The 26,372-nt window shown below is 36.2% G+C and overlaps 1 protein-coding gene across 11 annotated transcripts in view; it reads right to left on the bottom strand.

The window, feature by feature from the left end:
- The window catches only part of DPF3 (double PHD fingers 3), a 274,774-nt gene that overhangs the window by 11,982 nt on the left and 236,420 nt on the right, over positions 1-26,372 (bottom strand). For 2 of the 11 annotated variants that reach the window (XR_009152573.1, XM_058161947.1), the window contains exons 9-10: positions 5,116-5,228; positions 2,474-2,555 (exon numbers count right to left, since the gene is read on the bottom strand). Coding sequence is in view for 2 of the 11 variants with exons in the window: in XM_058161947.1 (XP_058017930.1) it covers positions 2,474-2,555; positions 5,116-5,228 (195 nt within the window). In the remaining 9 variants the exon portion in view is untranslated. Of the gene's footprint in view, positions 1-83; positions 229-2,473; positions 2,556-5,115; positions 5,229-16,845; positions 19,153-20,171; positions 20,222-20,977; positions 26,312-26,372 lie in introns of those variants that run through there. The other 9 variants (XR_009152581.1, XR_009152580.1, XR_009152574.1 and 6 more) reach the window with 9 other exon arrangements.

The raw sequence follows: 26,372 nt of genomic DNA on the forward strand, positions 1-26,372 counted from the left end.
AACACAACCCTGAAGCCGCCCTCAATGAAATTGAGTTTGACACCCCTGTTCTAAATTATATCCAGGTCTGCAGATAAACGTGCCTGGTTCAGTTTACGTGCAGTTTGAACAATAGCAGGTGCTTTGTTTCTTATTTTATTTTCCAACCAAGTGCTAGCCAGACTTGACTCTGTTAGCTTTTAGGGATCAGCCAAGGTTAGTTCCTCTTGCCCCTGCTGTAGGCAACTTCTGTCAAGAGATAAGTTATTTTTGTATATATGTTATATTTGTAATTTTCCTTTAGCAGCCATTGTGGACACTGTATTGACTGGGTCAATATACTTTTTACACAATGCTAACAATAATAATACAATTAAATATACAATAATCATAGTCTTCCAACTTCTAACCTTAACATGCACATTGTAATTATAATAAATTCTATCATATATCAGTGTGTGTAATACTATTTTCCCAATTTGTACTTATCTTCCCCCCACATTTGTTGGGGTATTATTTAAAGAAAAAGATGCGAATGTAGAAGAGAGAAGTTATTTTGAAGGGCATCAGAAGCTGCGCAAGTATTTGGAGGGAGGTTCCTGTAGATGTTTTTCATATCTCCTATAACAGTGATGACTAACCTTTTTGCCGTCGCGTGCCAAAAGTGGAAGTCGCGCGGGTGTGTGTGTGTGTTGCACGCATGTGTGCCCACACCTATAATTTAATGTGCTCTGCCCCCGCACATGCGCATGTGACCCTCCTCCACTCCTCCCACGTTTGGCACCGATGGCACAGTGAGCCTGATAGGCCTATTTTTTGCCCTCCCCAGGCTCCAGAGGCTTTCTTGGAGCCTGGGGAGGGCAAAAACGGCCTTCTCCACCACTCTCCAGAGGCCCTCCGGAGGCTGGGAATGGCCTGACTTCCTGACTTCCGGTGGGTCCAGAAAGCCCATTTTTCACCCTCCCCAGGCTCCAGAGGCTTTCTAGGAACCATGGGGGCCGAAAACAGCCCGTTTCCCGACTTCCAGTGGGCTCGAAAATCAGCTGGCTGGCATGCACATGCATGCTGGAGCTGAGCTAGGGTAACACTCGCGTGCCCACAGATATGGCTCCGTGTGCCACCTGTGGGACTCTTGCCATAGGTTCGCCATCATGGTCCTATAGTATGTCCTTCTGTTTTCATTAACTGCTGTGACTACACAGTGACTCACAACTTGTGAGCTAGGATACCTTCACTGCCCTTAAACTAACAGCAATTTATTTCAGAGGCAGCCATGATGGGTTAAATCCATATCCATTTCAGGGTTTAAAAGAGGCTCGTAATCTTCATCAACTGAGTTCTCCCCATCCTTTCCTCTGCAAGCAGAATGGAACCAACCAAGAGCACAAAAATGGCTACAGAAGGAATTCATGAAATGAAGCGACATGGTAAGGACATGAGGAATTTCTCACTTGTCTTGTGAGAAATTTTCCCACGTTTCATTGCTGCTTTGGCTTAAGCAAAGGGGCTTGCCTTTACAACTTCAAGTGTTACTGGCTGTCATAGGAAAAATACTTACCTCATTCCCAAGATCTTATAAAAGGTTTATTTTTAAAATGTATATGACTACACAATTTGGATTATGCAAAATAAGTCACAATTCTGTCCATGAGCAGAACAACAATTGAAGGAATACTATAGATTATGGCATCTCCACATTGAGGACTCAATGAATAATCACATCATCCAAGGAAAGAAGCCACTGGAATTACCCACTCAAACGAGTAAAGACTGTTAGAAGGAGTAAAATCTTTCATAGAATTGGCAAGCAGCCTCCATTCACTATGGCTGGAAACATTGGCCCCATAGAAGAATTGCATGATTTAATCAATTCATTTCCCCAAGGTCTGCTTGTGAGTCTCATCATACGGTTCCGAGAATTATTGCCCTAACTTCAACTGAAGAGGCCTATAAACTATTAGATTTTTTTTCTCTAATCAAATTAACCTTTCCAATCAATAATAATTACTAGTGAGGAAGAGAAAGAAGTGTTTTCTGAACACTGCAGTGAGACTGGATTTCCATTAGCTTATTATTGTTTTGTTCACTGCTGGTATTTCAATATTAACATTGATCATTCAATATTGATCATTTCAATATTTGGACGGACACTATAGCTAAATGTGACCTAAGGAGATCCTTAGATTTGTTGCTATGAAATGAACAAGGTAGAACCACTGTAAAAAAGCAGTTTAACTACTTTAAACAGCTTTTTTTTTTGCCATGATTTGCATTGTTTAAGCTACTTTGACTATAATGTCACATGGGAAGTATGATATTGCAAGACAAACCCCACATGGGACAATTTCCCTGTATCTTTCCCCTCCGGGTTTCAAAAATCTGCTTCAGCAATATGGGAAAAGAACAATTCCGCCAAAACACATACATGAATATTTAAATGATATTGATTGTGCTATAGTAAAATGATTGGTACAGATATTCCAAACAATTGTACCTTCTGGGGGTTCAGAGACTGGTGGGTTTAAGCAATACATATGGTAACCACGGTCACAGTCATCACAGAAGAGCAACTGGTCCTGATCCAGAATTGTTGAGAAAAAAGAAATATATATATATTTATATTATTCAATCTAGCTAAAAACATGTAACCCTGCCCATTGTTGTACTAAAAAGTTAACATGTAAAATCATAAGGAACCAAAGAGCACATCAGTAACTATAGATAAAGAGGCTATTTCCTACGCTCATTTTGTGCTATATTGTCATCTTCTTACAACTTGCACATTGCAACATGCATTTGAAACAGAAAAAATATCTCATTTAGAGAGGTTACTCTGAACCTGAGTGGCCAAGAAGAATGCAAGTTGGAATTAGGGAGGGAATGTTACCGAACTGCTGATAACATTCAATCTAAAGTTCCTGTGCATGGAGATGTTATGATTTTCCTTCGCATTCTCAAATGCCTTCCAGAAGAGACACATTTTCTGAACAAGTCTGAATAAGAAGTGGGTGGGCCAAATATCCAAGAGGAGACTATTCCAAAGGAGGAATACTCTAGACCACCCAGAAGAGGTCATGGGAGAGGATATTCCCTTGGTGGAGAGTCTTCCCTCCCTGATCTCACCAGATGGGCAGATTCAACTCAAATCCTAAATCACACAGTGTTTTACAAGTGACAACTATTACCTTGAATTGCAGCCCAACTCATTGGCAATTAATAAAAGCTTCCTCAGCCGTATTTTTCTATGAGAAAAATTCGGTTTGCATAGACTGTAACTGCACAGTTTTCTGCTTGTAAAACTAACTTTCAAATGCTCTTCAAGGGGTGCTTTGAATAAAGCAAGCTTCTTGTTTCATGAAGTACCACGGCTGGCACATAAATATAATTATGCAAAGGCCATTTTGACCATTGTTGTAGAATTTGCCTGGACCTTTAAATTCTTTCTGGGAGAGTGCAACCCATTCTAGAAATAATGATGGACTATCTCTGGAATCCACAGTCACTCCATCTTGTTCGGATTAAGCCTGATCCTAGTTTTCCCCATCTAGATTCAAATAGCCTCCAGGGACCTCTGCAACATTTCCTGCTCAGCCCAAAGTAAAGATATACAATTGGATCTCACTGGCATATTGATCAGAGGTGGGTTTCAGCAGGTTCTGACCAGTTCTGGAGAATTGGTAGCAGAAATTTTGAGTAGTTCAGAGAACCGGTAGTAAAAATTCTGACTGGTCCTGCCCCCATCTATTCTCTGCCTCCCAAGTCCCAGCTGATGGGGAGGAAATGGGGATTTTGCAGTAACCTTTCCCTGGATTGGGGAGGGAATGGAGATTTTACATTATCCTTCCCCTGCCACACCCACTAAGCTACACCCACCAATCCATGCCACGCCCACTAACCCACGCCCACAGAACCAGTAATAAAACATTTTGAAACCCATCACTGATAATGATGATATCTCATCCCATGCTGAGAGATTATTTCTCCCAATCTCTGCATGTATATATTGCTCAGAGCACTACTTAGGATAGAACTACATATGCATGCCGATTAGAAAAAGTTTCTTTTAGATAATGCATAAAAATGCATAGTATTTCTAAAGGTTATCCAAAGGTGCTTTTTTTTTTTTCAAGAAGCAACTGGACTTTCTGGTTTTTCTTTGAGGACGTTTTGCTTCTCATCCAAGAAGCTTTTTCTGCTCTGATTGGATGGTGGGGAATGGAAGGATTTATAGTCCTTGCAGACAGCTGGTCATTTGCATTCTTTTAGCAGGTCATTAAGATCACCAGGAGGTTTATCTGTGTAATCAGAGTCACCTGAGTGGTGCAAATGGGCGTGGAGCCTTCTTGGAACTGTTGAAAGGACTATGTTGTAGATGGGAGACGGATGATGTCATAACCCTCCCCCTCTGTTGAGAGAGGGCTGTTCAATTTTGACATAGATGGGATCCTAAAGCTTCATCTTTTACTTGAGACTCTATGGGTCATCACTGTTCAAATCCAATATACCCTGTAGCAAAACTATCATTTTGTAAGAGCCTACCATCAATTGGCACCCATCACAACAGCCCTGAGCTCCAGAACTGACTGGATGCAGTTGCCATTAGATGGACATTTGCAAGATTTGAAAAGAGACAACCTCTGAATAGGATTGAGAATTTTGCTCCTGATATATTGTTAGAACAGCACCTCTTCAAATTTGTTTGGCTTATTGCAAGCTCTGTAGTAAAAATGACTTGACTGGGGCAAATAATGTCTAATAAAGGCCTTTTGAATTATATCATTTGAACCAGCACACAATCCTTCTGGGGAAGGAAGTATTGCTCTTAAAGATGAATTGTTTTCTTAGTTGCTAAGATTCAGTCTATATGGATCGGACTGTGTATTGCCACAAAACAGACAGGTTTGGTCCCATAAGTAATCCCAAGTGAGAACCAGGAAGCAATTTTGAAGGGGACAAAAGGAAGAAAGAATGAGCAAGTATATTGTAACTGAGTGTGCATGTAGAATTTAGAAGAGCTCCCTTCTGCCACTTGGATGTCTTGAGCTCAATGAATGAACCCTGGGGATCGTGTACATTAGTTTGCAAGTCATTATTACAAATGACTAATTTAGGTGTTGATAACAAAGACAAGCTTACGTCATTCTCAGAAGTCCCACAGAGGCTACAGGATTTGCATTCGATGCATTGCCACTGGTAGGTTTTGACAGCCTCTGTCATGTTTGCTGTGAACTGCAGGCACGTTGGGTGACCTGGAGGAATGGGAAACACCTCTGCTGAGTAGGCTGTACTTTGAATGGTTCTTTGAATCAAAGTCATACAGTTCAGGAACAAAACAGACATGGACATGGACCAATCACAACATGGGTTCCAAACTAATGGATATCAAAGAGGAAAGCAAGCATTAACCCTTTTGCTGCCGGGCACAAGAAAAATAAGTCATTCCTTCCCACTGCCCCATTGGCAAAGCAATTTTATTCAGAGCTCTTAAAAACTTTGTGGTTGTTATTTTTCCTTTTAATTAAAAAAAACCAAGACAACTGAGTCGAAGGAAGAAAGAATAGGCTTTTCCTCTTCCTTTATAAATGAAAGATTTGGAGGGAGAGTTTTTTTCATTGAAGATTTATTTGAACTGATTGAAACATAACTTACAATGCAAATTCATACATCAGAAGGACAATGGGGCAAACTTATATTTTTAAGAGCTCTGCACTACTAAGGTTAGCCTACACAGAAGAAATCAAACTGCACAACTAAGCTTTCAGGATCAACTGAAAAAATCCCCCCACCAATCCAAAACAATTTATAAAAGGAAGAGAAGTAGGAGAGCTAGCAACAGGGGAAGGATAACTACTACTGAAACTCTAGACCTTCCCTACATGCGTGTGGATGGTTTTGCCAAACAGCAGGACTACTATAGCAGGACCAGCAATGGGGAGTTCTGGAAGAAGGGTGATACAAACAAACAAACAAACATAAGGTAGGTTCAGCGTTCTTTCTTTATAACAGGAAAACAATAAGGAAACAGCCCATTTTGTTTCTCCACAACCCTTTGCCCTATCTTCTGTCATAAGTGAATGGCATCTTTCTTCAGAAAAAAATATTTTTATCCCATGTTCCCCTCCTCCCCCCCTCCACAAATTTTAACACATAGCAAAATATCCATGTGCAGACGCAGAGAAGGATACAAGAGCCGTGTGTACCTGTGTACTAAATGAAGCATTTTATATTTGTGGTATTCAACAAGCCTTGGGTGGAAAGTCATTAGCAAAGGAACTTTGCTCACAACAAAGGCAGTTATAAGGAACAGCAACTAAGAATGTGTGATGAAAATTCCCAGATAACCTATTCTCCCTCCGTTATTTTTTTTCCTCATCAATGTAGGTAGGCAATGTTCACCTTTCTTTCTCCTAGTCTATAAAAGAATTCCTACAACCAACAAAGAAATAATGTCTCGGCTCTGAAACCTTTCAGTCTCAAACTACATGTTTGCTTTAATGGGTATATGAGGGTGGAGAAAATGGATAGTAGGAAAAAAGATAAACTCAATCTTCCTATCAATCATTTCTCCGTTTTGACTAACAATTGTCAAAGTCTTCTGCATTTGACATCCAGGCCTGGCCTGGAAAAAGAAGTTTCATTCCTACATGAAAGAGCAAAATACTAAGAATTCCTACACTATTCTTAGTATTCTTAGAAGATAGAGAGGCTATAACTCAAGATAGACCTGTGCAAAAGACACGAGGTCTTCACCTCTATCAGGCTGTCAGACTAAATCCTTTGATCTCTTTGCTTTCCTTGGATATGGCTTACAAAATTGCAGGCAAATTTTGTCATATACCTCTTATCATTTTTTTAAACTTTCCTACTTGACCCATGAGAAAGAAGAGATATGTTTTTTTAAAAATAAATAAATAGACAAATTATTCTTAAGCCTTTAAGTCATTCCACACTTTTTGAGAAACTTTTGGTGATCAGGCTATGACCAATGTTTGAGTTTTAATTATTAAATTTGGGATTGGGAGTTTACAAGTAGCAATGGTGGGAAAATCAGCTTACTCTCCCCATTCCTCTCTTTTACCAAGTTTAATGTGCTTTACTGGCTACCTTTTATTCTTCCCTTCCCCAGGTAGAATTTACTTCTCAATCGCCTTTCTATTCAAAGATCTCAACTTTTCATTTCAATGTATTCTTTACACACTAACATATTGCTTCAATTTCCACTTGTAAATATCTCTCTTTTGTTCATTTCCTGTCTCCAGACCATTTCATCTTCCCATTCTCATACACTATGCTACACATTGCTTTCAGTGGTTCTCCTTTAATAGTGCTACTCTGCAGCTGAAGAATTTAGAGATAAAAATGTCGGAAGGAACTCCTGGATTTCTTAGGATGCTCAGCTTTCCTTCCTCCATAGAGGTTATGATGCCATGACAGGAGTCCACACTTTGGCCCCTCTTTTTTAGTAGTGGGGAGTCGTTTTGCACTTCCTGTGTACAAGCTGCTTCTGTATTTTAATCAGTGCAGAAACAGATGCAGGACTATAGTGAGGTAAGGAATGAGACACAGATAAGCTGCCAGTTTTGCATCATTATTTTGGTCAGTTGAAAGGACTGCTCTTCAACAGACAAGTTGTAGTATTGCAAGAAAATATCAATGAGGACAATTGCAGGATGCTTCGAACTGGTTTGAGAGAGTTTGGGGAGTGAAAACAGAGAGCCCTACGGCCATTTCAATGACACCGAGTTGTCCTTTTAGATCTTGTGTATCCTCTGTTGCATGTGCACATCTGTTTCCTTCTCTTGAATCTGGGCAGATCCATTGATTTGTATATTTTACATCTTGCATATAACAGTTCTTCTGGTCACATAACTTAGAGAAAGTAATTTTAGAAAAATGGAAGATCTGCAGGCCAGAAAGAGCCTTAAGTAGAAAAATCCATGGTTTATATTTTCTGCTTTTTTTCTCTCCTAAAAACGATTGTAAAAGGGAAAACAGGCATCTGAGCAGTGGCCTCAGCCCAGAGGACATGCCTCTCCATATAGTAGTCCTGCTCCAAATAGCCAATTCCCAAAACTGTGGTTAGACAAAATTGTTTCACTTACAATTGAGAAGTTTTGTTGAACACCTTTTCACCCATACCTTAACTCATTAGCCCCATCAGAAAATTACACTCCAATGTTGGGCAGTATTCCTAAATTTCATACAACAGCGAACAATGCCTTATCTTGTGGCATTTGGCCCGCCATACTGCCTTCCACATTTTCATTTTGTAATGCATTTAATGCACTTTAATCATCATATAGATATTTTTTCACAAAAGCAAGGAAGATCCCGGGGTACCACAAGCAAATATACAATGAATTGTAGGATGTTCCCCTGTTGGAGCACTGCATTTGTGCCCATCAAAAATAGACAACACACTGTAAAAAAAATAAAAATCTACACCTATTTAGAACAGTCTAAGGAGAGTGAGAAAGAAGGAGCTTCAAGAATTTAAACAAATTCTTAAAACAATATGCAGTGAAGAGTGACAGTGGCCATGTGAGCTTGGCAAAGTACTTTTGCTGATTAGCCAATTAGTGATTAAAGTGCTAGAATAAGACTGGAGAAACATCTATTTGCTTTTGCTGAGCCCAACCCACTCCAGAAGGTGGTGGTTGTAGAAATAAATTGGGAAGTAGAGAGCTAACAATACCATCTTCTGCTCCTGGCAGAAAGATGAGATAGTAATCTAATAAATAAATCATGTTTGGGATTATGAGATCATGGAATGTGGATTGATGTAATTAAAGTGACATGACTAAAAATGATACAGTTTTGAACTGTTAGCTGGAAAAGGATATTTGTTAACTCAACCCCTTTCTGGGCTATAATTCTCTGCTAAGAGTCCAGTTAGCTAGCTAGCAAACAGCAACTAACCTTTCTAATCTAAGAAATGAAACACAAATATGAACCAAATTTGAACATGGTGAAGTAGTGAAGTTTGGGAATAATGAGGTCTCTAGTTGTCTGTTGCTGGAAGCCACAGAGATGATTGTGGAGAAATTATTCTGAGATGGTTTTAGTCATCTTGGGGAGTCTGTTTCCTGATTTGCTAAATCTCAACTGACTGACATTTTGTAACGCCAGAAACTCCCTGAGTGACTTTGGGTTAAGCATAATCTCTTAGACCACCAAGATCACCTACAGATTTGTTTCTTAGGGAAAAGAAATCCCCTTTGCTTTGAAGCTGCTTTTATGTGAAAAGTCAATAGTTTCTCTCAGTTGTAGATAGCTAACACACTTAGCTATGTTTAATTTAACTTTGATTTAATCAATTAACCCAACTTCCACAGTACAATGAAATCTAAACTGATCAGATAGCATTCACAACACTATAAACATAGTTTATTAGTGAATATAGTAGACACAGTCCTTTTTAACTGTTTTTTCAGTATAAACCACATAAACCCTGTTATTAGCCAGGATTGGATAAAAGGCAATGCCTAGGACCACTTTCCACCAAAATATTATTCTCTTTTGCCATATGCTCCCTATTTCCATTTCCAGTTGCAAATATCCTATAACAATAAGGGCATCCTAAAAGCAAGAATTTGAAGTTCCACTCTGCAGTTCTTATCAACTCCCATAATTCCCAGCCAACATAACCACAGTGGCATGCAGTAGATAGATCCAGAGTATCAGTTCTCCTCTAACTAACTAAAAATGGAAATAGTAATGTCCTTATAGTTGAGTTTGACTCTTTGAGTTTGGTATCAGGGACACATTTCTAAATATACCTATTTTTGGAAAGCAGTAAGGAAGTAGTGTGCTACTTTATCATTGGTGTATCTTTTAACTTTAACAATAAAAGTGATCTACCTGTGGAAAGAACAAGCATTTAGGGTGGGGGCTATTGAATAGATTATGCTATTCCGGGGCATTTGTGGAATTATTTTACTACTTTGTATGGAAGCCAATGAATGTCACTTTCCTAATAAATGTCCATACATTCCTAATAAGTTCAGAATAGTTTTGACATCTGCTTACTCTTGCTACACTGATGCCTTAGACCTGGTCTGTCAAACTCATAGCCTGCAGGTTGGATACATCATATGCTGGCCACACCCAGTTTATCAAAGGGGGGAAAAGTCATGATATGTCATGTGACGACGCAAATTTGACATCCCTGCCTTAGACTGACCAGTTACATGAATTTAATTTTTTGGCCCTTGGCTCCTGTTTTTAGGATTATGATTTATAAAACAACAATTGCGAAGGCATTTAATTTCCTTAAGAATTTTTCAAGCAATGGGTTTAGAGATGATAGTTTCCATTGATATATGAAGCTTACTATTTTATAAAAAAAAATCGGGCTAAAAATTAAATTCTTATTTAATGTATAAGTGACTTAACCAGTTCACAGATCATTAGATGTACCATCTTGAAAACATTTTTTTTAAATAACTAAGTTATATGTTTATGAGGAGCTCACTGTTTTTTCATTTAAAAAAATATTTTTTTTTGCAGTTCTCCTTTTAAAATTTGTACACTACTGCTGTGTCTGAAAGATTAGTCCTTAGGAAGATTATGGAAATTATCATGTTGCATTATTGATATAATCCACCACAAATGAACAGAAGACATTAGCTTGTATATTCAATTGTCACCTATAATTAAAAGGTGCTCCTTATGCCAATGGAGAATCTCCATTGCAGAAAGAGGGAGGTCATTTCCATCAACCCCATCCCTTGTACTGAAGCGCTGCTGGAACAATTCCAAGTCCAGAATGTGTCCTAAAGATTTTCAGGTAGAGCAGAAAGAATTGAGCAAAGCTCTTTCCTTAAGTCCAATTCCTGCTGATTTAAGCATTCTATGTGGAAAATGCTACTTATAAGAGGCCTACATCAGCAGCCAGGAACTCAACACTGTAGCTATTGATTACTTTGCAAGAAGATGATTCCTCATCATTATCACAGTAGAAGAGAAAAAGCAGAGCTATTGCAATACTAGAAGCTCCTGGTTATATTACGAAGATCAATAGACAGTTTTGGACCTGTTCCTGCCAGCACTCACCACCAACTTGATCCTGTGAGGACTGCTCACAACCAGTCTTTGTAAAATACCTATCCCAGGGTGTAGCATTTAAATCCCATCTGCTGGCTCACTATGAAGAGGGGAAAGGATATTACATATCTGAAGGAAAAAAAGAACAGACTTTTCAAAGGCTTGTTAGCATCTAAGTTTAAGCTAATCCATTTATATTAAATAAGAAAGTTGTTTCATATGTATCTAGTTATGTACAATTCTACTACAAAACTTAGAAATCAAGTACTTACCTCACTATAGAATTCACCCTACTTCATTACAATTTTTTCTTCAATATCACCACAGTTCTACCTTCTTCGCTACTCTGAACATCAATATAATCTGATCAAATATCAAGAGGGCATTTTATTTGGTATCTGAAGGGATCCCACAAAAACTAATTGTTTGTTTAAAGATTTTTAGAGGATAAAGTACTATTAGATGGTATTAGTCTCTGTTTCAAGTGTTAACTCTAATTTGTCTTTGAGAATTGTGGATTGGCCTGAATAACTGAATACAATTTACAGATCTATACATACTATACAATATTTAAAATGGAGGAATGGATGGCCATTCTACTGAATTCCCTGGCGTTACAGGTATATTTCACTTCTAGTCCAGCAAAGTCAAGCCTCCTTCAAGTCAAGCTAAACGTCTGGTGGCTTTGCAGGCACATCCATACGCTCATCTTGACAGGTGTATGGAAGTCATTTGTGCTTGTCTTCTTCCAGGGTGTTTTGCTTAGTCTTCCCAGTCTAGCCTAGGTTTCCTATTCTCATACTTTTTAATGCTGTGCCTGCTTAGTTTTCAAATCAACCAAGGAACTCGGAATGAGGAACTCGGAAGTCAGAAGTCAGAACTCGGGGACCTTGTTAATGACCATAAAGGAAAGATCCAGGGACAAAAAGGTTTTGTGTGGAAAGGCAGATCACATCACACCAAAGATGTACACTGGAGCAAAAATAGAACAGCTCACTTTGAGAGCTGTCCCACAGCTCACCACACCAGCAGGCCCTGCTCAAAAGATTCTTCAGGATCAGCTATTTAGAAAACACCTTTCTTGACCCAGATAGCAGAAAGCTTAAAAGTTTCAATAGGGGTCCCAGATTTGTATCACCATTCAGTGAGCTGATTCTGGGTCATCCTTTGTGAAAAGAATGCCACATAAGCAGTTCCAATTCCAAATCTGATATGAATGCTGCCCTCCCTATCGTTAGTTCCAATAGTGCAAGTGGAACTGAATCTAGGTCATGTTCTGAATTACATACTCCATAAAATAAGAGCTTTTTTTTTGGGCCTGGAAACGGTTGGGATTGGTCAGTCACCTGGTGGCTCATAAGGATTTTTTTTTTTTAATCTTGCACAGGCAGCAAGAGTATGTGGTGCATTTACTGTTATGATCATTTTTTCAGCGTTGCATAGAAAACATTTTGTTTCGGACGGAGAAACACCTAATCTTTATCCCCATCTCAATGTTTTCTGGCAGTGAAATGTTTTTATGACAAATTGTAACGTTTTGGTACATGGTTTATATAATACTAGTTTTTAGAGGACCCTTCTAGGTGAAGAGCTCTTGTTCTCAATTTTAGAGAACTGGCCGTACTCTTCTCTAGATTATTTTATTCCACTCACTCCACCTCCCTTTTTCTTTTCTTTCCTAATGACATCCTGAATATTTTGTGGCTATTAAATGTTAATGCTGTACAGTGTTTGGATTTAGTATAGTACTTCAGACTATAGAAGGATAGTGAACAAGAATATGCCAAGTCTGCTTTTATTTTAAAACAGTTCCTCAACCTCAGCATCTTTAAGACATGTGGACTTCAATTCTCAGAATTCCCCAACCAGCATGCTGGATGAGGAATTCTGGGAATTTGTGTCCAGATACCTCACAGTTGCTGGGGTTAAGAAATATTGCTTTAAAACATTGATCCAGGGTAAAAGAGGCAGCTGCTTTGAATTGCAGACAGGCACAAATGTTTATACTCCCATATACTCCAAAATGTGTTTTAGAGATCACAGCTGAAGCACTACACAATCCTTGCAGCTGAAAGATGTATATACTGTATATTTAAATCGTAAGTATCTCTAAGGGTACCAAATGAAAGAACTATATTCAAAGGAGGATTCCGTCTGTAAAACAAGGTGTCGGTGGCAGAATAGTGAAGCAGCAAAACTAGTTATTCACTGTTTGTCTATCTGATGTGCGTCGGGTGGGCAATGCAGGACCAGGAAAATTCCCAGAGTAAAAAATAAAATAAAATTGGGTTTTCTGCCAAGTACCAGGACAGCAGAGGTAAACAAATAAATGAAGAGAAAAAAGGTGAATGTGCAAATAAAAATATTTTTTAAAAAACCTTGCATACTTATTCATAATAGAAATTTTCATAACCTAGGACGTATCATCAGGCAGCACACAGATTCACTGTCTAGTCAGCCTAAGGACTGAGGCATCCCTTCCTCCACCTTCCAACATTTGAGTTCCTGATAAGGAAGCACCTTTATCAATATAAATGAGGGGCTCTGATCTTCCCATTAAAAAGGATCATCTTTGATTCCCCTCCCCCCCACATCCATGTACACAGTATTATAGACAAAAATCTTAACCTGAAAACTACCAGGGGGCTACTTACAGTCTCCTAGTTAGGATAAAAAGCTAATTCTCTGTTTCACCTTGTTGGTTCTGAAACTACTAGCTGCTAGGCAAGCTACTTGCTCTTTGTTCATGAAGTCTTCTGAGAAAGAATTGTATTCATGCATCAGCCTGACACCATATGGGAACAAAATAGGTCACTGCAACCTCCAGAGAAGCACACCATTATGTCTCATAAACAAACACTATGGGTTATAAAGACCCATTGCCAAAAGTAGCTAACAGGAAGGAAATCTGTCTTTGTATATTCTATCGATTTGCAATACAGGGAAATTAAGGGTAGGAATATTTATCTGAACAGCTGGAATCTAATGTAATAGTGTGAAGTGCTCTTAAAAATAAAACAATCTCTTCAACTTTATAATAAGAGCAATGGAAAATGCAAAGATTTTACCTATTGATGGTAAAAGCAGTCATTAGATATTATACCTCAACACGGGGCATTTCAATGTTTACTTCTCAAGCAAAAAATTAATAGAACACACTTGAAATTGAAAATCAAATGACTAGGCAGAATAACACAAAAGTTAGAGATACTGTATCTGCACCCATTTTTGTTTTCATGGCATCTTCAAACAAGTTTATCCTAGAAGAAAATTTCTGCAGGGCTCAGAAATTTATGATTGGTTTGCCACAGGCTTTCCACCCAGACAGGTTCATGTGCCACAAAGTATTCAGTTAATTGACAAGCTCACTAACCTTTTGAAAATGTGCAACCAAGCAAAAAAAAAAACAACAAAAAACCAAACCCACCCCCCCAAAAAAACACAAGGATATAGATGCAAAAATGCAGAATGTCTGACTGGATAAAAAAAAAACATACCTTAACATTTCCCATAAACACACAGGTACCTTTAAAGTGCTAGTATAATGCCCTTTTTGACCTTGTTTCTCTTAACACAAATAGTATTGTGATTGTATGACTTGTGAAACTGTTTAGCATATAAAAGAGTGTAAATTCATACTTAAAATAAATGAATCTATATGCCTCTGTACTACAGTATCATCTCTTACTAGGAAATGGAAAAAGTTTCAAATGTATCTTTTATGACAATGTTTATCAACCTCAGCAATTTTAGGATGTATGGACTTTGACTCTCAGGATTCTGGGAATTGAAGAGCACAGATATTAAAAGTAGTTGAGGTTGAGAAACACTGCTTTGTGATGACAGCCTCACCTGTACCTACCTACCCCAGTAACTTTTTCAAACTGAAAGATTATCCAAACATGTAATGATCCCTCTTTTGAAACAGCTTTATCTTGTTGCATACCATACATCATTTTGGTTATATTATACCCTCCTTTCTCCAACTTTTCTGAAATAGATTATACTGGTATATTTGAAGTAAAATATGTGAATAGCTTTTAGAATCGAGAAATTACAGTCTGAGAAATCTAATGCAGCCTTTGTATAATACACCATGGAATGTAGGATCCTGATTCAATCAGTTCAGTCAGACTTAAGCGTGGTTGGCTGAATAAGCTACATCATTGTTCAGTTACAATGCTAAGTCATAAACCCATAAACTCTAAAAATATGTAGACCCAAATTTCCACAGGTTTCAGCAACATCAACACTAGCAGAAGAATTCTCAGAATTGGAATCCAACATATGGAAAGCATCCAAATTAGGAAGAACTGCCATAAAGTAGGGTTTACAAACCATAATGACTAGTCTGACAGAACAGGCTATGTTGCATTAATAGCAACAGTACTTAGACTTATATACTGCTTCATATTGCTTTAAGCACTGTCTGAGCACTTTACAAATGTCACCATATTTTCCCCAATAATCTGGATCCTCATTTTACCACCCTCGGAAGGATGGAAGGTTGAGCCAATCTTGACCCAGTTAGGGTCAAACTCCTGGTTGTGGGCAGAGTTGGCCTGCAGTACTGCCTTCTAACCACTGTGCCACCAGGGCTTTTCTTATGGTTTGTTTGGTTTCAGCTTTCAACACAGACAGCGTTACTCTCTTGAGGAACAGAAAGGGAATATATAGTACATTCCCTTTATATATATATATAAATATGCAGTATGGTAGTGAATTAATATCTATGGTCCTGTGATCTTAAACATACTTCCTTCAGAAGGTGGTATTTTGCATGCACCAGAAGATAATTTCTAGCTTGTGTAGATTAAGCTTTCCTAATTTATAGACATATTTGTAACCATGTTACTTAAAATCTTGATCAAAACACCTCCAGTATCAAAACACTATTGAATTGGCATGCACACAGGATCTTTTCTGCAGATTTCCCCAATGTAATGTATTCCAAATTTTATATTTCTCTTGGTCCACAAGCTATTGTAATTATCCTGTCAAAACTATATAAATTTTATAGTTAACTAAATAAGACTTAAGGTACACATTATGTAAATTACATTTAAAAAACAAGTTTACAAAATCTACTTTTAGTTTGCTTCTAAAACTCAGCACTATCCTATGTGAATCTGAGAGAACTCATTTTTGCTTCTATGACTAATTTTCATATGGCCAAATGACTCTTTAGCTTGTGATGATTGCATCTGTAGCTTTTCCGTAGAAGATGATTGTGTCTTCTGGATTATATCAGGGTTTAATCCAGGTCAGGGTTCCAGACCGCTATTTTTCTTCAACATAAAAAAGGCAATTTAAAAAGTCCTTAAGTCTTCTTTTATACATCCTACAGTTTGTAGAAACCATTTCAGTCTCCCTGAAAGTTGGGTTCGATAATATTATGATTGTAACTATCAAAAGTTCAGATAACATGACCTTCCTAGAGCTGGAAGTATCAGAACTGGGAAATGCTTTGGGTTATGCAAGGCCAGGGATGTGAAACTTCTTATTCGCCTGTTGATGTTGGACACCAACTCAAACAGACCCAGCCAATGACAAGTATAACTCCCAGGGAAGATGGATGTTAGATTAGGCAGTGGAATCTTACAAATTGAAAGAGATTATTTAGACCAGTAAGATCAATTTGCTGCTCAAAGAGCAAAGGAATAGGTTACATAAAGTCTGCTTTAAATCAGCTGTTTTTGTATGTCCTGTTCTCTTTTGCTACAAAGTGAAAGCAATAGGGAAAAATTTAAAAATACTTTCATAAAAAGCATTTAAGCAACCAAGTAATAATGTATCCATTGGAAAAAAAACCAAAAATAATTAGAGAAGGAAGTTTTATTTGCAGACTTGAGGACAGCATTGTAAACAATGAGGACCTTCAAAAATTATATACAGCAATTGCAATTTCACAAGTTTTTCTTTTAAAAAAAGGTGGACAAATAAATATTTACAGAAAAGTGTACAAGATATGTCTTGGAAGTCAATTGTATGTGAACACAAAAGCTCTTCAATATGGATGCACATTTTTTTAACCTAATGAAATATTTATAAAAAATGTCAGCATAATTGTAATTTATGGGTTATAATTGATGTAATTTTTAGGAGTCTTTTTTCTCTCCTATTAATCCTAACAGGAATTTCATTATTTTTAGTATGCAATATCCTGGGACATTAACTTCTCATATTGGATTCCATGACTAGAATGTATGTAGTGCTTCTTCTGGACTTAATTCTGCGTTGCCCTAATATCCAGCATCCCTGAGAGACAACAGGATATGCAAAATTTATAGCACCACTGCCATGCAACTTAAATTTACTTAACTGTGGATTCACATTCTTGGACTCCTGAAAAAGCCTAAAAGAATTATATAGTGATTGTGCAGCAGCGAACTGAAGATTGCTCCCAGAAATTCAGAGAATAGATGTCACATTTACACCCTAAAAGAATAAATGACATTAAGTATTTAAGTCTAATTTAAGTCTAATGTGAGGAATGAGGGTCTGTTATACCTGAATGTCTGTTATTAGCTAATAGGATTTGATGCATATATAAAAGAGAGTTGTGCATGCATACAGTGATGACTGAGGTTTTAAAAATGCATATAATTTTTTTACCTGTATTTTATGGCAAACAGATTTTATCCAAGGATTACTGTATTTAACACACCAGATTAAACACTTCTATGCACACTTATTAGGGAATAAATCATACTAAAACTCTGTAAAATCTGCTTCCAGGCAAGCACGCATACAATTCCTTTGCACTATCCAGTTCCAAGGTATTGCTGGTCCACACACACAATGGATTATTTTACATCATCTGGCATAATTAATTTAGAGGGAAACTTTATCCAAATAACTTCTTCCAGGATCATTTATTGCTCTGTTATTTACATGCACCTTCAAGCAAAATGATTAGAATAATCCTATTCTCGTGTTACTTTTAAATAGGGAGTCTCCTACAAAATTTCTGACACATACTTTATAAGCACCAATTGTCCATGGATCATACCTTGGTCCTAAAAAAAACTTTAGTAGAGAACAGCTACTGTCTGTGACTAGATCCCATTTTATAATTTCTAGAAAAAGAAAATTAATATTCTAAATGTCCCCAAATGTTCTTTCAAATGCTTCATATAATACTATTAGAGGTATAGGCTTTTCTCCAAATATACTATTCCAGTAATTAAATATTGAGTTGTTCACGTTTTGTTGATTTCTTTCACAAGGAGCTGTTAGCATGAGGTGAACATTTTACAGAAAACAGCATTTCTTTTCCTTAAAAACACCTAGCTTCAGTAGCATTATTGCTAATGTCTACATTTTTGTTATTCTATGGTTTAAACACCTGCAGTGTTTAATGCAGTCAGCATTTGCTTTTCAAAATATTTTGTTTAGACTAGGGTTTTTGTCTAATTTAGTACAGCTAAGTAGAAAACATTAGCAGACATTCAAAAAATAATCCAGAATAATTTAAACTTACCACATCCACTTTGAAAAATGAAAACCCCAGCATGGTCTATGAATGGCTTATTTAAAGTATAAGAGAGAGCAAAGTTTATCTTTATTTTCGTAACTTTAAAAAATTATCCTGCAAGTAAACAGCCTTTATCTTGCATTAAGCGCTTTGCAAAAGTCCCACCTTCACAAAAAAAAAGCCTTTAAATGCTGAAGTAAAATCATTTTAAACAAAAATACTGTGCACTATCAGCACTACTTTTCTCTCTTAAATATTGAAATAAATAAAATAACTTGTTCTAGTTTATGTCAAGTTTTTTTTCATTAGTTTGTTGTTTTCAGTCATTTCTGCTGCTGAACAGTTCCAGTTTGACCTGGATTTAGATATACACGCATACACACACACAAACTCGCACAACACTTTAAAAGATTTTTTTTTTAAATGTAAGGTTTTTTTGTATTGCACAAGCTTAGGGAACCCCCAAAACTTCTCTGAGCAAGTGCCAGCAGGCATTCCACAGTCCAAACTCCCGTGTGGGAACAAGACACAGGTGAGACAGGATCGGGCAATGTGAGAAAGATCAGAGCATTTTGAACACTCTTAGTTGGTTGGTTTCTTCCATAGATTCCATGAAGGTTTCAGATTCCAAGTAAGCACAGGGGTGTTATCTGTAGAAGAAAAGCAAAGAAAGAAAAAAAAACCTCAAAGATATTTCAAACACCAAGCGGACTTTCTTTTTTAAAAACATAGCAATAACTGATATAACAAGAAATCCCATCTCCAAGTTTGGATGAGCCAAAACACACGAAGTCTTTCTTTGGAACATGCTTTGTGTCACTGCATCATCTCACAGCTCTGGAGTAATCAAGACAAAGTATATTCAGAATGTAAGCCTGTCATTACTGAGTAGGGGCTAGCTTCCAGATGGAAACATATTTTTTTTAAAAAGCTCAACCATCTTTTCCCTATGTTTTTCATTTCTGATCACTATTCTTCTAGAAAAATGGCTCCATTTATGTTATATGATTAAAAACCTATGATTTAGTAACTGCATTTACTTCACACTAAAGCAATAATAGTCAGAGGCCCTGTCACTTGAAACATTTTAGATTTTTAATGCAAATACAATAAGCCTACATTAATAAGAGCAGAATCATGGCAATATCCTCTATATCCTCTATGCTCCAGGCCTCGGTTGCAGAATCCCTCCCCAGTGTGTTATTTAATGTACCCCTATTACTTTAAACTAGTTATACAGATACATGAATTTAGCTAGTACATATGTCACAATAACACTCAGAAAATCTGCTGGAATTCTGGCTTCTGCAAAACTTTTAAAAAGATATAAGTTCTCTCTACTGTATATAACATCTCATCACCCTTCTAGAAGTATGGATGTAATCCAGGACCATACACTTCACTACAACAAGAACTGGCACTGTAAATTCATAATACAGTAGTTTAAAGCTAAGTAGAATTATGTGACAAGTCTAAGAATAATAGACCATAAAAGGGAATGATAGCTGCCTGCTTTTAATGCTGGAACTAAATGAAAAGATTTCAGTTTATTCTTCACCTAAACTATCTGCTACGGGTTTAAGATGACATACCAATCCTTCACCTTCTGAGCTGCTAAAAATAGCAACAATGATAAGTCTTACAAAAGTGCACTAATATAATCACCAACCTCTTGATAAATTTTCAGAAGGATTTATTCAGCGAATGTTCAGACTATACCTGAATCAAATTCAGAAGTTTTACAAATTAACTCACATTTCTGCTAAAAATCAGACCAAACAACATATAAGTACTCTGATTTATATACTGCTTCACAGTGCTTTACAGCCCTCTCTAAGCGGTTTACAGAGTCAGCATATTGCCCCGAACAATCTGGGTCCTCATTTTACCCACCTCGGAAGGATGGAAGGCTGAGTCAACCTTGAGGATGGTGAGATTCAATCTGCCAAATTGCAGGCAGCCGCAGTCTGCAGAAGTAGCCTGCAGTACTGCACTCTAACCACTGTGCCACATCAGCAAACAAAGATGCTCACTAAGAATGCATTTGATTTGTGCATTTTATTACTCAGTTTCTGATTTAATTTTTTTAAAAAAAAAGAATGCATGGTGATAAGAAATCTATGATTAAGTGACAAATGAGTAGTGCCTATCAATAAAATATATAATATAGATACATTTGATTCCTTTATTTAACCATTCCATTCTTTCTCCACTCTCTGGCAGCCAGCTTTTTATGCCATTTAAATACGTTCAGTTCTCAATGGTCTATTGTGATTCTTTATTGACTATATATAGACAATGAGACAATTCACTACTCACTGAGTTATTATATATTCTTATATATAAACACTGTTAATGGTATATCCTGTCCCTATCCTATGAGATATTGTGCTACTCGGTTTGATTAATTTTTTTCTTTTTCTGTTAAGTGCATGTTTCTTTTTATTTAAGAGACTAGTACCATCATACTATTACCTTGGGGAAAGATCCTCCAAGTGTTCATATCATCCAGATTCTGATGAAGATAAAATGGTGTTCTGCAATCAGATCACATTATTCAGGTCTGTCAGTATGTGGCAGCTTTAAAATTAAGGGCCAAGCTCTCTGAAGGCCATAAATATTGATTGAAAAGAGGGTCCCTTGGTTAACATAGTGAATATACCATAACAATGTAGTGAAGATTAATTTCATTGTTGTAATGTTATATGAGAATGACCTTGGGAGTGGGTACCAAATGCTGCTTGGGGAAGCCCGGAGCTGCATAAAGGCTAGAGAAAGAACTAAGAAAGGAGTCCCCATAACTTCTCAGGCTGTAAAAGGGATGGCAGGAGATTTGTACTATATCAGACTTGCAAGATTCTGTTAATGTGGCCCTATGGTAAAATAAAATTAGCTCATCTGATCTGGTCTATTGGGAAGGCTGACAATTGTTTTGTACTTTATGTAGGGGACTACAATTAAACTGAAGGGTTATCATACAAATATGCCCTCTTCCCCACACCATCCCTCTGGCTATAATCCATACAGATAAAAGAAAAAAAATATCCCAAATTATGCAGATATTTTTTGAAAAAATAGTGATGGATTGAAGCAAATACTGATGAAAACTGGGGAGTAATTGGTGCAGCATTCAAAAAGGACATAAAGATAATACTTCTTAGCTATAATTTCTGGGAAAGAGCTGATTATGCTGTTCCCTGAGTGATGTTAGAATGAGGTAGAAGTAAAAACCAATCAACATAGAAATAGTGTTCTGCAACAGAAAAATCAAAAGCCAGAAATTGATTTGGGGCATATGTGAGAGTGCGCATGGCACCTGTCAAGAATATATTAAAAGCAGAGGCATCTTCATTTATGGTCTACCACTTCGATTATAGGTCCATATGTACTAGCTAATACTGAATGCATTGGACATAAATACACCAAACTATTTGTTGGATTATGGCCATAAGAAAGTCTTTTCAAATATATCTGTTCAATCATTGGAAATTTTACTGAAGAACAGCTACATTTTTGGGAAATGTATATATCAATTACAAATTATCATACTATGCAAAATTCCATGAATGTTTAATTATACAAACTGCTTTATGTTTTAAGCCTAAAATTGGGGAACTATAAATCTAATGAAACGAAGTACTATTGAAATTCTAACATTAAAAAATGGGATTTTTACTTTTCTTTTGTACAATTCATAATGTGCTGTACAGAGTTCTCTAGAACTTTTTATCCTGCTTTCCTTTAAGTAAATCTTTATTTAAAAAGAGAGCTTTCATTTTAAACCTGATTTTGGTATTTTCATGATCAATGACAACATTAGACACAGAACAGAATGGGGTTTATCATACAGTTTACTGTATAATAGAACAGCCAGACTGTGGATGCTATAGAAGCAAACCAAATTATACTTGGGAGTAATTCAAATTTTGGACAACTAATTTTGTTTTTGTTTCTGACCACGACAATAATAAAAATGATTTTCCAGATTATAATTTGACAGCAGGCACAGAAGGCATTTATCACAGATGGTGTCCCTTGCACAGGCTGTGTGTATTTGCTATCTGATCTGCTTCAGGCATTCACGGGAATGATTTGCTCCATCTTTGAAACGACAGCCATAAGTTGAAAAAATAGCAAATTTGGGCAACCACTAACAATGAACAATACTTATGGGTATTTATCGAGGGAGAAAGGATTAAGGATGAAATAAATCAATATGTTACTTTGTGCTTATGCTGTATAGAAGCTAGACAGCATTATTTTTAGGTATTTTGGATTACAGTAGGTAACAATGAGATGATTTCAGATACTAGCTTTTATCAAATCTAGTTTGTACACTTCATTAGGCAACATGATGATTAAATTTGTATCCATGTGCTATTAGAGTTCATGGCATATTAAAAGGTGTTCCTCTGAAAACTCATTGTTTTCAAACAACCACTCATTTCCTTATATTGGCCTTAAGCGTAGACAGAGATTATATGGGGGAAGGACAAATTATTATATCACTAACTTTGCTATCCTCCTGGACAACTGTTCTGAAATTCTGATGGTGGGAGAACAAATGTTTACTTTTACTTAATATCTACTGGGTTGTCTATCATTTCAGAGGCTACTGCAACATTGTATTTTGCTTTCCTTATAATTGTGGAGATGTATGGCACTAAAATGAATAAGTCTAATAATGGGTAGTGCCTAGATAGCCCAAGCCCACATTTCCAATACTTAGGACCAAGCTCCTAAATTCCAACTTTTTCACTCCTAGTAGTACTACTTTCAACTGATGATGAAATCTATCCAAAAGGAGACAAGAGCATCTTGTTTTGCTGTGACGATGAATAATAATTATATAATTATATATTCCCATTGTTTATTTTAAATAAAATTAGGTTACCTACCCATGGAAAGACAGATATGGTTAATTAACAAGGAAATAAGGAATCTAATTTATTATATAAGTTCATTATTGAAGACTATGAGCCCCAAACAACAATCTGTTTCCCGTTGCTGTTAGCCTCTTCTTCTGGAACTACTGTTATCTGTAGCCAAGTAACTCTTGAAAATGTTTTGACTGTCTGAGTAAAATTCAGAAAACAAGAATGTTATATTCTCTTTGGACTAACATATTATTAGCTGCCTTGCTGTTGAGATGTTGTGCATTTAAATCTATTTGGGCAGATCTTCTGCTTTTTATAATTATAGGTCTAAATAAACTTATTTTCTTCTATTTGCATCCTGAGTATGTTTTATATTAACTAAGTCCCACAGAATCTTTACAGAAAAAGCTTTTGACTATAGAATGGCCACTTATTTATCATTTTAAAAAAAGCACAAAGAAAAACATTGGCTTAGGTATAAGTAAATACAGATTTAGAAGGTTTATTTGTAATATATTATTAGTTGTAAATATAAACTATATGGAGATGTAGTTCTGTGGGGAGAGAATACAATGCTAAGATGTTATTAAGTTAAAAAAGAATAGAAAATGTATTGAGCAAGAAGTTTTTCTACTAATAATAGAATTTAAATTAAGCCAATGAAACTAAATGTGAGGAAATTCAGGACTGATCAACAGAATTCTGTATCATCAAATAAGTTATGGTATCATTTAGATAAGTTTAAAAGGAACTATGTATTCATAAAATTAACAAATAGGAATTACTATTTCTACTGATAGCTCTGTTTCCTCAATCAAAAGTACCATATTTAAATCAGAGGGCTATTGTATTAATGTCCCACTTCTGACATTCAGCATGCATCTGTTTGACTAATGTAAGGTACAGAGACACTATGTAGAATAAATTATAGAATATTAAATATATAAATAAAATAAAATAAATAACTTAAATAAATAAGGCATATAAATAAAATAAGATACAGAATGCTGAATTCAATCCTGTTCTTATTCCCCAGCTTTTCAAATGTATTTGTTATGTGATACGAGATGGTACAATTACTGATATCTCTACTTATAGTTGCCTATCAAAACATACATACAAAGGCATAAATGTATATATAGACACATAGAAAACAGGACATAATTCAGTTAACTAGATTGCATTTTCATTTTAAATTTGTATCTTAACCACAGTTACGTATGAAATATTATTAATGTGATATGATGAACTATTGAACTAATAAACTAAGATACTTATGAACAATAATTTTGCCTATCCTTTATTAATCTCTTTACAGAATTTACAAAGTAGGAAGTCTCACATTAACTACCATTCTGTCTGAACCAAGAAACTGATTTTCAATTTTGGAATCCAGGTAATTAAATTTAAATAATATCCTGGATTGTTCTGAAGTTGGTGGCCATCATTTCCCTATTTAAAAGCAATGGATATTAATATTGATTAGACACTTCCCAATTTGATTAGTTGTATCACAAAGAGACATCTCTTATCTCATTCATATCTTGGCTTATTTGTATCTCTAGCTTGAGTTTCACTAGCCACAGTGATTATTTGCAACAAATTTAAAGAACAAGCATTTCACGAAGAACAAAACATGCTTATTTTGCAACTTACCTTTTTAATCCTGCTGTTCAAATTTATGTTGCTGGAATAGCAAATCAGTTTCGGTATTCTCTGCTGCCCTTTGAAAATTAGTGAGTATTGCTTTGGTTTATTTCAAGAAAAATATCAAAAATAAGACTAAATGGGTTTTTAATATTATTTTTAAAAAATAAAATAAGGAACATGAGGTATATTTTTTCTTTTCTTTTCTTTCAAGATTCACATTATTTATTTCATCCATAGAATTAATGGGTGTATTCCACAGATGTGCTTAGAAAGTCCTTTCTAAAATGGTGATGGAAAAAACAAACAAAACCGATCCAAAAAAGCAGTATCTGGTAAAAAAATGCCAAGCTTGGAGAGATGAAGACATAAAAATGTGTCCAAATGAAGATGGCAGGAAATTTGCGTTTGTGATTTTGTCAGTCATCTTTGTGTTTGGTATATGCTTAAAGGTGAACATAGCAGTAGTACAGAAGGGAATAGGAAAAAAAACTCCAGTGTGCTACAATAAATGCAATCTTTTTGCAGTGCAAAATTCACACTTGCAAACATTTGGATTTCCTTTTCATCTTGAACTATTCATACTATCATTGTTTCTCTTTTTTTAATATTAGATTACCGCATAGATTTCATGCTTTTTTTTTTGCCTTAATCTCAAAAGTCTTTCTTCTAATAATATATAGAATATAGAAATAAATATTTAAAACACTATTTGAGATAGGTACCTGCTGGTGTCCAATCCTTCTGATTTTGTGTTGTACCTGTGTATAATATATGTATCTATATCTATACCTATACATATCTTAAAAGCTGAGAAAATTAGCGCTCTTCTATTTAATTGTTTACTTATTACTTTAAAAAAAAAGGATATCCACATTTCACATTTGCACTGTTAAGGAAATATTGAAAATAAACTTGTCAAAAAAAGATTTCAGGTTTTCTTTTTTAAAAAATTAATTTGTTGTGCTTTCAGTGTATTCGCCCCAAAGTGAAAACAGGTGGCTCTAAAAAAAACAAAAAAACGCAGTAACAACAGTAAGAGTTAAAAGTAGCAGAAAGGGCAGAAAAGTCATTCATAGAGTTTGTGTGCTTTAGTTATTTTAGCAACTGCCCTTTTTCTTTGCAGAGTGGGAGCTGCTGCTCCAGTTTGAGACAGGCTCTTCCGAATCATCCTCATCAAAACCATGAAAAGTTGAAGTGTCGCTTTCCGAAGTGGAACCGAACAAGTCCTCCGTGGGAAATGCTGCAGCCGCTTCTTCCTTCCTGCTTTCTCTTCCCAAATGAGCTGACATGTATGATGAATATATCAGCACATGGGTTAAGTAACAGGCATTACGATTTATTTC

The sequence above is a fragment of the Ahaetulla prasina genome, chromosome 1 (assembly GCF_028640845.1).
Source record: "Ahaetulla prasina isolate Xishuangbanna chromosome 1, ASM2864084v1, whole genome shotgun sequence".
NCBI classification, from domain to species: Eukaryota; Metazoa; Chordata; class Lepidosauria; order Squamata; family Colubridae; genus Ahaetulla; species Ahaetulla prasina.